Here is a 13,558-nt window from a genome sequence, read left to right on the forward strand (position 1 = left end):
GAGATTCAGAATATTCAGAGAACTTCTTTCTATGACACTATTTCTGGTCTCCACGATCCTCCAGGTGAATGTCTAGCCAACGCCGGTGGGTCTGATAAGGCGGCAGGATCGTGCTGTGCCCACAGACACATCCACCCCGCCCCGTCCCTCCCCTTTTTTTGATTTTCGGTCTGCCCCCCCGCCCACCCTCCTGCATGCCCCCGTCATTTCACGCTCGGTCTTCTCCCACCTGCCCCGGGCAGCTGAGCGAGGACCACCCCTCATCCGCGCGGCTCGACCCGGGGCCGACTGAGGCGACGGAGAAGGGACGAGGGAAGCTTCGGCGCCGAGTCCCGCTTCGGTCCGGCCCGCCTCCGAAGCCCTCCTGAGATCTTTTAGACTGTGAGCCCACTGTTGGGTAGGGACTGTCTCTATATGTTGCCAACTTGTACTTCCCAAGCGCTTAGTACAGTGCTCTGCACACAGTAAGCGCTCACTAAATACGATTGACAATGATGATGATGATCCCCCTCTCCGCCAAGAAGCCCTCCCCGATGCGTCTCCTTCCTGATGATGATGGCGTCCGTTGCACCGTCCAAAGCACTGGGGTAGTTATTGCCAATGTGTACTTCCCAAGCGCTTAGTACAGTGCCCTGCACACAGTAAGTGCTCAGTAAATACGACTGATTGACAAGGGAATCGGGTCGGACACAGTCCCTGTCCCACGCGGGAGAGTCCGACCTGATAAACTTGTATTTACTCTTCACACTTAAAATGGTGCTTGGCGCGGACTGTGAGCCCGCCGTTGGGTAATCAATCAATCAATCAATCAATCGTATTTATTGAGCGCTTACTGTGTGCAGAGCACTGTACTAAGCGCTTGGGAAGTACAAGTTGGCAACGGTATAGGGACCGTCTCCATATGTTGCCAACTTCCAAGCGCTTAGTCCAGTGCTCTGCACACAGTAAGCACTCAATCAAGATGAATGAATGAACAGTCTTACCGCTGCCTAGAGAAGCAGCGTGGCTCAGTGGAAAGAGCCCGGGTCGTGGGTTCGAATCCCGGCTCCGCTGCACATCTGCTGTGTGACCTTGGGCAAGTCACTTCACTTCTCAGAGCCTCAGTGACCTCATCTGGAAAATGGGGGTGATGACTGTGAGCCCCGCGCAGGACAACCCGATCACTTTGTATCCCCCCAGTGCTTAGAACAGTGCTTTGCACATAGTAAGCGCTTAACAAATACCATCATTATTACTATTATTATTATTCTCTGGGCCTCAGTTCCCTCATCTGAAAAACGGGGAATGAGACTGGGAGCCCTATGTGGGGCGGGGACTTAACAATGTAAGCGCTTAACAAATGCCATTATTATTATTATTAACAGTGCTTTATTCATTCATTCAGTCAATCGTATTTATTGAGCGCTTACTGTGTGCAGAGCACTGTACTAAGCGCTTGGGAAGTCCCATGTGGGACAGGGACTATGTCCAACCTGATTACCTTGTATCTCCCCCAGTGCTTGGCACATAGTAAGTGCTAAACAAATCCGATTATTATTATTATTGCCCCTCGGAATTGGGGTGAGGAAGCCGATCAGCAGGGCCCCCCCTCACCGGGGCTGGAGTTTTTGAGAACTCCAGGGATTCATTTGTTCATTCAGTCGTATTTATTGAGCGCTTACCATGTGCAGAGCACTGTACTAAGCGCTTGGGAAGTCCAAGTTGGCAACATCTAGAGACGGTCCCTACCCCACAGCGGGCTCACAGTCTAGAAGGGGTAGACAGATAGTAAGCGCTTAATAAATGCCATTATTATTATTATTACTGTTTTACAGATGTGGATAGAGTCCGGGTCTGAGAGTGAGGAGGACCTGGGTTCTAATCCTGGCTCCGCCACTTGCCTGCTGCGTGAGCTTGGGCAAGTCATTTCACTTCTCTTGGAGAAGCAGCGTGGCTCAGTGGAAAGAGCCCGGGCTTTGGAGTCAGAGGTCATGGGTTCAAATCCCAGGCTCGTGTGACTTGGGGCAAGTCACTTAACTTCTCTGGGCCTCAGTTACTTCATCTTTAAAATTAGAACTGTGAGCCCCCCCCGTGGGACAACCTGATCACCTTGTAACCTCCCCGGCGCTTAGAACAGTACTTTGCACATAGTAAGCGCTTAACAAATACCATCATTATTTATTATTATTATTATTATTCTCTGGGCCTCAGTTCTCTCATCTGGAAAATGGGGAATGAGACTGGGAGCCCTATGTGGGGCGGGGACTGTGTCCAACCCATTTATCTTATAACTACCCCGGCGCTTAGTACAGTGCCTGGCACAGAGTAAGCGCTTAACAAATACCACAATTCTTCTTCTTCTTCTTCTTCTCTTCCTCCTATTATTATTATTATGTCTGGGTCCTTAGACTGTTGCTGCCTCTTATCTCTAGTTTATTTCTGTACACGTCTCTTCTGTCATTCATTCATTCAATCGTATTTATTGAGCACTTACTGTGTGCAGAGCACTGTACTAAGCGCTTGGGAAGTACAAGTTGGCAACATAGAGAGACTGTCGGTTACAGGCCCCTTGAGAACAGAGCTCACATCTACTCATCTGATCAACAGAGTGTGCAGCCATTCAGTGGTATTTGTTGAGCGCTTACTGTGTGCAGAGCACTGTACTAAGCGCATGGGAGAGCCCAGTGCAACAGACTCTGTGGACACGTTCCCTGCCCCCAAAGATTGAGCCCGTTGTTGGGTAGGGACCGTCTCTATATGTTGCCAACTTGTAGTTCCCAGGCGCTTAGTACAGTGCTCTGCACGCAGTAAGCGCTCAATAAATACGATTGAATGAAGGAAGGAAGGACACATATTATGCACTTAAAAAATACCTTTCAAAAAAAAAAGTGTACCGTCTGTCGATCAGGGGCATGTAATTAGAGAAGCAGCGTGGAAAGTGGAAAGAGCCCAGGCTTGGGGGTCAGAGGTCATGGGTTCAAATCCTGGCTCCGCCGCTCGTCAGCTGTGTGACTTTGGGCAAGTCACTTCTCTGGGCCTCAGTTCCCTCGTCTGTAAAATGGGGACTAATGTGAGTCCCCCGTGGGACAACCTGATCACCTTGTATCCCCCCCGCGCTTAGAACAGTGCTTCGCACATAGTAAGTGCTTAACAAATACCATCATTATTATTATTATTATGTAATTGGGGCCTACTGTGCGTAAAGCCCTGCACTAAACATTTGGGAGAGAAAAATCGAATCAACCGTCACCATCGCCACCCTCGGGGAGTTTATAATCTAGTTTATAATCTAATCTTCTAGACTGTGAGCCCACTGTTGGGTAGGGACCGTCTCTATATGTTGCCAACTTGGACTTCCCAAGCGCTTAGTCCAGTGCTCTGCACACAGTAAGTGCTCAATAAATACGATTGATTGATTGATTGATAGTAGGGGGAGCCAGCCCCAAACTTTCCGACCGGAGGCCGTATCCCGTGAGTTAACTCACGGGATGAAAGTGCGGGAGGTTCATTCAGTCGTATTTCTTGAGCGCTGACCGCGTGCGAAGCGCCGTACCAAGTGTGTGCAGATCTTGCGCTAATCAATCAGTCAGTCAATCGTATTTATTGAGCGCTTACTATGTGCAGAGCACTGTGTGGAGAGCTGAGCACCTGGAGATCTGGTATGGATCACACCCTGCCGATAGAGTCAATCAATCAATCAATCAATCGTATTTATTGAGCGCTTACTGTGTGCAGAGCACTGTACTAAGCGCTTGGGAAGTCCAAGTTGGCAACATATAGAGACAGTCCCTACCCAACAGTGGGTCGACCAGGGCTCCGTTTTCTTTCTCCTCTCCGAAGCCATTTCGTCTTCAGGGCCGACCCAAGTCTCCGGTCGGAGAGGCGGCTCTCATTCGTTCATTCATTCATTCAGTCGTATTTATTGAGCGCTTACTGTGTGCAGAGCACTGTACTAAGCGCTTGGGAAGTACAAGTTGGCCACATGCAGAGAGGGTCCCCACCCAACAGCGGGCTCATGGTCTAGAAGAACGAAGAAGAAGAGGTCTAGGTTGAATGAGAGTTAGGTCCGGGATAACCATGTGATGTGATGTTATTGCCCAAGGCTTAGTCATGGCAGTGATTTGGATATTAATCAATCAATCAGTCGTATTTATTGAGCGCTTACTGAGCACTGTACTAAGCGCTTGGGAAGTCCAAGTTGGCAACAGATAGAGACAGTCCCTACCCAACAGTGGGCTCACAGTCTAAAAGGGGGAGACAGAGAACAAAACCAAACATAAAGATTTGGATATTAATCAATCAATCAATCAATCGTATTGAGCGCTTACTGTGCGCAGAGCACTGGACTAAGCACTTGGGAAGTCCAAGTTGGCAACAGAGACGGTCCTTAACTAATAGTGGGCTCACGTCATCATCATCAATCGTATTTATTGAGCGCTTACTGTGTGCAGAGCACTGTACTAAGCGCTTGGGAAGTACAGTCTAATATTACAATACCTATTGTGTTACGGTGACAAGGTACTCGAGTTGATGATGCCAAAGCCCTGATTACAGCTAGTGGTCTTAAAATTCTCGCTTGTGATGACCTGGATGAAGCTGCTAAAATGTTTGAGTGAGTCTGCCATGATATTATATAAAGAAGCCAGAAAAAAGCTTGAAATTACAGTGACTGGTAAACAGAGAACAAATCAAAGGGCAAAGGCTTGAAATATTCTATCTATAATTCGATTTATTTATATTGATGCCTGTTTACTTGTTTGGATGTCTGCCTTCCCCCTTCTAGACTGTGAACCCATTGTTGGGCCGGGATTGTCTCTATATGTTGCTGGATTGTACTGTCCAAGTGCTTAGTACAGTGCTGTGCACACAGTAAGCGCTCAATAGATACCATTGAATGAATGAATGAATAATGCCAAGGACGTAGGCTCTGTGGGGCAGGTGATAGTGGTGTTGTCTACAGTTAGGGACAAGTCTTGGAGAGAATAGCGTTTGGGTGGGGCGATGAGGATATCTGTTTGGGACATATGAAGTTTAAAGTGTTGGTGGGACACCCAAGAAGAGATCGATCAATCATATTTAATCAATCAATCGTATTTATTGAGCGCTTACTGTGTGCAGAGCACTGGACTAAGCGCTTGGGAAGTCCAAGTTGGCAACATATAGAGACGGTCCCTACCCGACAGTGGGCTCACAGTCTTAAAAGATGTCCTGAAGGCACGTGGAAAGGTGAGACTGCAGAGAAGGAGAGAAGTCGAGGTTGGAGCTTCAGATTTGGGAATCATCCACATAGTGATGGTAATAATAATAATAATAATAATAATAATAATGTTGGTGTTTGTTAAGTGCTTACTATGTGCAAAGCACTGTTCTAAGCGCTGGGGGGAATACAAGGAGATGAGGTTGTCCCATGTGGGGCTCCCAGTCTAGAAATGCCATCGTTATTAAGCGCTTAACAAATACCACAATTCTTCTTCCTCTTCTCTTCCTCCTCTTATTATTATTATTATTATTATGTCTAGGTCCTTAGACTGTTGCTGCCTCTTATCTCTAGTTTATTTCCGTACACATCTCTTCTGTCATTCATTCATTCAGTCGTATTTATTGAGCGCTTACTGTGCATTCAAAGGCAGCAGAGTTTCCTGAAGAACTTTAATAAACTCCCGTTGTTTCTAACTTTTACCCTCCAGAGGAGGAAGAGCTGTCGTGTTTCGCCCCCGTTTGTTCTCTCTCTTGATCTCTCCTCTCTTTCTCTTTCTCAGTTGTATTAAACCTCACAAGTGGTGGTTTGCGCTTTTTTCTCGTGCTCTACTGCGTCTTCTCTTACCACTCCCCTACCCCTTTCCTCCCGACCCTTTATTTTATTTTGTTAATGTGTTTTGTTTTGCTGTCTGTCTCCTCCTTCTAGACTGTGAGCCCGCTGTTGGGTAGGGACCGTCTCTATATGTTGCCAACGTGGACTTCCCAAGCCCTTAGTCCAGTGCTCTGCACACAGTAAGCGCTCAATAAATACGATTGATTGATTGTTGGGTAGGGACCGTCTCTAGATGTTGCCAGTGTGGACTTCCCAAGCCCTTAGTACAGTGCTCTGCACACAGTAAGCGCTCAATAAATACGATTGAATGAATGAATGAAGATGATGCCAGTACCTCCTCCTCTTCCCCCTTCCTTTCCTCCCTCTTCTCTCATTTCCCCTCCTCCTCTCCCATTCTCCCTCCTCTTCCTCCATTTCCCCTCCTCCTGTTCCCCCACCCCATTTCCTTCCCTCCTCCCGCTTCCCCTCCTTCCCTCCCCTCGCCCACCACGTTCCTGGCTTTGCAGAAAAAGAAAACTAGTTTCCTGACCCCGCTCTAATCTGCTGCATTCAAAGGCAGCAGAGTTTCCTGAAGAATTTTAATAAACTCCCGCTGTTTCTAACTTTTACCCTCCAGAGGAGGAAGAGCTGTCATGTTTCGCCCCCGCTAGTTCTCTCTCTTGATCTTTCTCTCTCTTTCTCTTTCTCAGTTGTATTAAACCTAACAAATGGTGGTTTCTGCTTTTTTCTCGTGCTCTACTGTGTCTTCTCTTACCACTCCCCTACCCCTTTCCTCCCGACCCTTTATTTTATTTTGTTAATATGTTTTGTTTTGTTGTCTGTCTCCCCCTTCTAGACTGTGAGCCCGCTTTTGGGTAGGGACCATCTCTAGATGTTGCCGACTTGGACTTCCCAAGTGCTTAGTACAGTGCTCTGCACACAGTAAGCACTCAATAAATATGATTGATTGTTGGGTAGGGACTGTCTCTAGCTGTTGCCAACTTGGACTTCCCAAGCGCTTAGTACAGTGCTGTGCACACAGTAAGCGCTCAATAAATGCGACTGAACGAAAGAAGGAACTTACAGTCTACAGAGGGGAGACGGACGTTAGAAAAAGTAACGTGTAGGGGGATTAAATAGTCGCGAATAAGGATATGTACGAAGATGCCATGGGGCTGGGGTGAGTTTCAAAGTGCTTGTACAGGCTGAGTTCGTCGTCGGTGAGGAGGGGGAAATGAGTGCGTCGTCTGGGAAGGCCTCCTTGAGGAGGTGTGATTCGGGAGGATTTCACTGTGGGCAGGGAATGTGTCCGTTTGTTGTTAAATTGTACTCTCCCATGTGGTTAGTACAGCGCTTTGCACGCTAAGCGCTCAAAAAATACGATCGAATGAATGAAAGTGGGGAGAATGGCGGCCGGTCATGTGTGAAGGGGGAGAGAGAGTGTGTGTGTGTGTATGTGAAAGAGTGTGAATGTGCCCTGTGGACACACCTGTATATATATTTGTACGTATTTATTACTCTATTTTATTTGTACATATTTATTCTATTTATTTTACCTATCTGTTTATTTTATTTGTACATATTCTATTTATTTTATTTATCTACTTATTTCATTTGTGAATATGTTTTGTTTTGTCCTCCGTCTCCCCCTTCTAGCCTGTGAGCTCGCTGTCGGGTAGGGACCGTCTCTAGATGTTGCCAACTTGGACGTCCCAAGCGCTTAGTCCAGTGCTCTGCACACAGGAAGCGCTCAATAAATAGGATTGAATTAAGCACTCAATAAATACGATTGAATGAATGAATGAATGCGGGCAAGAGGTTGGCAGTGAGATAGCCGAGACCCGAAGTGCAATTGGTAGGTTGGCATTAGAAGAGTGAAATGTGCCCGGGCAGACTGGGTTGTAGGAGAGTAGGGAGGTGGGAGGGGACAAGGGGATTGAGGGTTTTAAAGTCGATGGTAACTAACAATTACTCTATTTATTTTATTTGTACATATTTATTCATTTTATTTTGTTACTGTTTTGTTTTGTTGTCTGTCTCCCCCTTCTAGACTGTGAGCCCACTGTTGGGTAGGGACCGTCTCTAGATGTTGCCAGCTTGGACTTCCCAAGCTCTTAGTACAGTGCTCCGCACACAGTAAGCGCTCAATAAGTACGATTGAATGAATGAATGTGGGCAAGAAGTTGGCAGTGAAATAGGCGAGACCCGAAGTGTAGTTAGTAGGTTGGCGTTAGAAGAGCAAAGTGTGCCCGGGCAGACTGTGTTGTAGGAGAGTAGGGAGGTGGGAAGGGGGTAAGGGGATTGAGGGTGTAAAAATCGATGGTGACTAACAATTACTCTATTTATTTATTTTATTTGTGCATATTTATTCTATTCATTTTATTTTGTTACTATGTTTTGTTTTGTCACCGTCTTCATCCCCGTTTTCCAGATGAGGTAACTGAGGCACTGAGAAGGCACTCCCCCTTCTAGACTGTGAGCCTGCTGTTGGGTAGGGACTGTCTCTAGATGTTGCCAACTTGGACTTCGCAAGCGCTTAGTCCAGTGCTCTGCACACAGTAAGCGCTCAATAAATACGACTGAATGAATGAATGAATAACATGTTTCTGTTTGGTGCGAAGGTTGGATGGGCAACCACTGGAGGTTCTTGAGGAGAGAGGGGAAACACGGCCTGAACGTTTTGGGAGAAGAATGATCCGGGCAGCAGAATGAAGTCTGGACCGGAATGAGGGGAGAGACAGCAATCAATCAATCAATCAATCAATTGTATTTATTGAGCGCCTACTGTGTGCAGAGCACTGGACTAAGCGCTTGGGAAGTCCAAGTTGGCAGCATATAGAGACGGTCCCTACCCAACAGTGGGCTCACATTCAGGAAAGGGGAGACAGAGAACAAAACAAAACATATTAACAAAATAAAATAAATAGAATAAATATGTACACATAAAATAAATAGAGTAATAAATATGTACAAACATATATACATATATACAGGTACATATTCATTCATGCATTCAGTCGTATTTATTGAGCGCTTACTGTGTGCAGAGCACTGGACTAAGTGCTTGGGAAGTACAAGTTGGCAACATATAGAGACGGTCCCTACCCAACAGTGGGCTCACATTCAGGAAAGGGGAGACAGAGAACAAAACAAAACATATTAACAAAATAAAATAAATAGAATAAATATGTACACATAAAATAGAGTAATAAATATGTACAAACATATATACAGGTACATAGTCATTCATTCATGCATTCAATCGTATTTACTGAGCGCTTACTGTGTGCAGAGCATTGGACTAAGCGCTTGGGAAGTACAAGTTGGCAACATCTAGAGACGGTCCCTACCCAACAGTGGGCTCACATTCAGGAAAGGGGAGACATAGAACAAAACAAAACATATTAACAAAATAAAATAAATAGAATAAATATGTAGAAATAAAATAAATAAATAGAGTAATTGTTAGTCACCATCAACTTTAAAACCCTACCCAACAGCGGGCTCGATGCCCTGAAGGCACGAGGAAATATGAGACAGTAGCATTCATTCATTCAGTCGTATTTATTGAGTGCTCACTGTGGGCAGAGCACTGTACTAAGCGCTTCGGAAGTGCAAGTTGGCAACGTATAGAGACGGTCCCTACCCAACAGCGGGCTCGATGTCCTGAAGGCACGAGAAAATATGAGATGGTAGCATTCATTCATTCAGTCAGTCGTATTTATTGAGCGCTCACTGTGGGCAGAGCACTGTACTAAGCGCCTGGGAAGTCCAAGTTGGCAACGTAGAGAGACGGTCCCTACCCAACAGCGGGCTCACAGTCTAGAAGAGACAGATGACTAGAGCGGTGGATTTGGGGATCGTCTGCAGAGACGGTAGTGGAAGCCCTCGGAGCGAAGGAGTTCTCCAAGGACGTGGGTGTCGATGGAGAATAGAAGGGAGAAGCAGCGTGGCTCAGTGGAAGGAGCCCGGGCTTTGGAGTCAGAGGTCATGGGTTCGAATCCCGGCCCCGCCAACTGTCAGCTGGGTGACTTTGGGCAAGTCACTTCACTTCTCTGGGCCTCAGTGACCTCATCTGGAAAATGGGGATTAAGACTGTGAACCCCCCGTGGGACAACCTCATCACCTTGTAACTTCCCCAGCGCTTAGAACAGTGCTTTGCATATAGTAAGCGCTTAATAAATGCCATCAAAAAAAAAAGGGGGGCAGCCTGGAGGGACCCCCACAGTGGGAGGCACAGCAGGAGGCCGTGAGGGAGACTGAGAATCAATGATCAGAGAGACAAGAGCGCTTAGAACAGTGCTTTGCACATAGTAAGTGCTTAACAAATACCAACATTATTATTATTATTATAAGAGGAGAACCAGGACAGGATGGTGTCAGCGAAGCCAAGGTTGGATAAAACCTTAGAGAAGCAGCATGGCTCAGTGGAAAGAGCCCGGGCTTTGAAGTCAGAGGTCATGGGTTCAAATCCCGGCTCCGCCACTTGTCAGCCGGGTGACTTTGGGCGAGTCACTTCACTTCTCTGGGCCTCAGTTCCCTCATCTGGAAAATGGGGACTGTGAGCCCCACGAGGGACAACCTGATCACCTTGTCACCTCCCCAGCGCTTAGAACAGTGCTTTGCACATAGTAAGCGCTTAATAAATGCCATCATTATTATTATTATTATTATAACATTTCTGGGAGAAGGGGGTGGTCCGCTGTGATGGAGGCAGCTGAGAAGTCGAGGAGGATGAGGATGGAGAAGAGGCCGTTGGATTTGGCGAGAAGGAGAGCATCGGTGACCTCTGAGTGGGCGCTTTCTGAGGAGGGGAGGGGGTCGAGGGGAAAATTGGAGGAGAGGAAGTGGAGACAACGGGCCGCTCAACTTCCCCAGCGCTTAGTACAGTGCTCCGCACACAGTAAGCGCTCAATAAATACGATTGAATGAATGAATGAATGAATATTTGTACATGTTTACTGTTCTATTTGTTTTATTTTGTTAATAGGTTTTGTTTTGTTGTCTGTCTCCCCCTTCTAGACTGTGAGCCCGCTGTCGGGTAGGGACCGTCTCCGTATGTTGCCAACTTGGACTTCCCAAGCGCTTAGTCCAGTGCTGTGCACACAGTAAGCGCTCAATAAATATGATTGAGTGAATGAGTGAATGAAGGAAGGAGTTTGGAGAGGACTGGAAGACGAGAGGTGGGGCAAAAACCGGAGGGAGCCGTGGGGTCAGCGGAGGGTGCAGCGTGGCTCAGTGGAAAGAGCCCGGGCTTTGGAGTCCGAGGTCATGGGTTCGAATCCCGGCTCCACCACTTGTCTACTGTGTGACCTTGGGCAAGTCATTTAAACTTCTCTGAGCCTCAGTTACCTTATCTGTAAATTGGGATTAAGACTGTGAGCCCCACGTGGGACGACCTGATCACCTTGTATCCCCCCGCAGCGCTTAGAACAGTGCTTTGCACATAGTAAGCGCTGAACAAATGCCATTATTAGTATTATTATTATTAGGGTAAAGGAGATATGAGCGTGTTTGAAAGCAGCGGGGAAGAAGCCACTGGGGAGCAGGCGGTTGAAGCATGTCAAGAAGGGCAGAGGCACGTGTTTTCAAAAGATGCTGAGGGCTGGTGTCAGGGGTCAATATCGAGAAATTTTGTTGCCGGGCGGAGGAGGAGAGAGAAAAATTTCGGATTCTCACCCGTTCATGACTGGGGGTGTCAGAGGCTTTGGTTCTCGGGGGCGGCCGCCCACCCGCCGCGAAGGTGGGTGACCGCGGGTCTTCCTCGTGGTCCTGAGACGTCCTCGCCCCGAGCGCTACTTGCAGCGGTTCCCGACACGTGGTCCCACGGGAATGCGTGGTCGCCGCTCCCGTTAGCCTTTCCTCGTGGAGAGTCGGGCCCCGCGGGTTGCGGCTCAGCGCCCGGACGTTCCCGGGAACGCCCCCCGCCCCATCGGCCCCGCGTGTCATCAGAGCACCGTGGCCCCGTGGCTTGCCCGCTCCCACCGCTTCCGCACGGCGTCTCGATCCGCTGACCGCCCCACTCCGGCTTCGCTGCCGCCCGCTTGGCTCTGTGTGCGGGGGTCCCCCGGGGGGGCGAAGGCCGCCGGCCCCTCCACGCCCCGCCTTGTCTTCCCCAGTGGACCGCATCGTCGGCCTGGACCAAGTGACCGGCATGACGGAGACGGCCTTCGGCTCGGCCTACAAGACGAAGAAGGGCATGTTCCGCACGGTCGGGCAGCTGTACAAGGAGTCCCTGACCAAGCTGATGGCCACCCTCCGGAACACCAACCCCAACTTCGTCCGCTGCATCATCCCCAACCACGAGAAGAGGGTGGGTCTCGGGCCGGGGCCGGGGGGCGGCGGTTGGGGGGTCCCCCCCGTCCCCCCGGGAGCCGGCTGACAGCGGCCGGGTCCCGCCCTCAGGCCGGGAAGCTGGACCCCCACCTCGTCCTGGATCAGCTGCGCTGCAACGGCGTCCTGGAAGGGATCCGGATCTGTCGGCAGGGATTTCCCAACCGGATCGTGTTCCAGGAGTTCAGGCAGAGGTACGGGCGGGCGGGGGGGGCGGGGGCGTCTCCCCGGGACCTGGGGGTGGGCACTTGTTTTTCCCAGCACTCCGTAGGGACTGTCTCTATATGGTGCCAACTTGTCCTTCCCAAGCGCTTAGTACAGTGCTCTGCACACAGTAAGCGCTCAATAAATACGATTGATTGATTCATTCAATCGTATTTATTAATAATAATAATAATGTTGGTATTTGTTGAGCGCTTAGTATGTGCCTAGCACTGTTCTAAGCGCTGGAGTGGGGGGATACAAGGTGATCAGGTCATCCCACGTGGGGCTCACAGTCTTCATCCCCATTTGACAGATGAGGGAACTGAGGCCCAGAGAAGTGAAGTGACTTGCCCAAAGTCACCCAGCTGACAAGTGGCAGAGCCGGGATTAGAACCCATGACCTCCGACTCCCAAACCCGGGCTCTTTCCACTGAGCCACGCTGCTTCTATTTATTCATTCTTTCATTCAATCGTATTCATTCATTCATTCATCCAATCGTATTTATTGAGCGCTTACTGTGTGCAGAGCACTGTACTAAGCGCCTGGGAAGTACAAGTTGGCAACATATGCCAGCATGCCCCATTTCAGCGAGTGGAGAGAGGCCGGATGTGCCGATGGACGCAACCAGCCAGACCGTCTCTGGGTCGTTCATTCATTTCAATCGCATTTATTGAGCACTTACCATGTGCAGAGCACTGTACTAAGCGCTTGGGATAGTACAAGACAACAAGGAAGGGGACCTGCTACCTTGATGGGCGAGTGTGGGTGAGAGAAGCCGCACGGCCTAGTGGACGGGGCCCAGGTCTGGGATGATGATGATGGTATTTGTTAAGCGCTTACTATGTGTAGATACTAGGATATCATGTGGACCCCACGTGGGGCTCACTGTCTTCATCCCCATTTTCCAGATGAGGTAACTGAGGCACTGAGAATACACTCGCCCCTTCTAGACTGTGAGCCCACTGTTGGATAGGGACCGTCTCTATATGTTGCCAACTTGTACTAATCAAGCGCTTAGTACAGTGCTCTGCACACAGTAAGTGCTTAATAAATACGATTGAATGAATGAATGAATGAAGTGACTTGCCCAAAGTCACCCAGCTGACGGGTGGCGGAGGCGGGATTAGAACCCACCACCTCCGACTCCCAAGCCCGGGCTCTTTCCACTGAGCCACGCTGCTTTGCCCGGCTGCGAGTCAGAAGGACCTGGGTTCTAGTCCCGGCCCCGCCACTTGGCTGCCGTGGGGCCT

At 48.9% G+C, this 13,558-nt stretch overlaps 1 protein-coding gene across 4 annotated transcripts in view; it reads left to right on the forward strand.

Annotated features, from left to right (window-relative positions):
* MYH10 (myosin heavy chain 10) overlaps positions 1–13,558 on the forward strand; it is a 190,592-nt gene that overhangs the window by 113,921 nt on the left and 63,113 nt on the right. For 2 of the 4 annotated variants that reach the window (XM_038749864.1, XM_038749865.1), the window contains 3 exons: positions 2–64; positions 11,890–12,083; positions 12,176–12,297. In XM_038749864.1, the coding sequence (XP_038605792.1) occupies positions 2–64; positions 11,890–12,083; positions 12,176–12,297 (379 nt within the window). The remainder of the gene's footprint in view (position 1; positions 65–11,889; positions 12,084–12,175; positions 12,298–13,558) is intronic. The other 2 variants (XM_038749866.1, XM_038749867.1) reach the window with 1 other exon arrangement.

This window comes from Tachyglossus aculeatus, chromosome 8, assembly GCF_015852505.1.
Source record: "Tachyglossus aculeatus isolate mTacAcu1 chromosome 8, mTacAcu1.pri, whole genome shotgun sequence".
In the NCBI taxonomy this organism is placed as follows: Eukaryota; Metazoa; Chordata; class Mammalia; order Monotremata; family Tachyglossidae; genus Tachyglossus; species Tachyglossus aculeatus.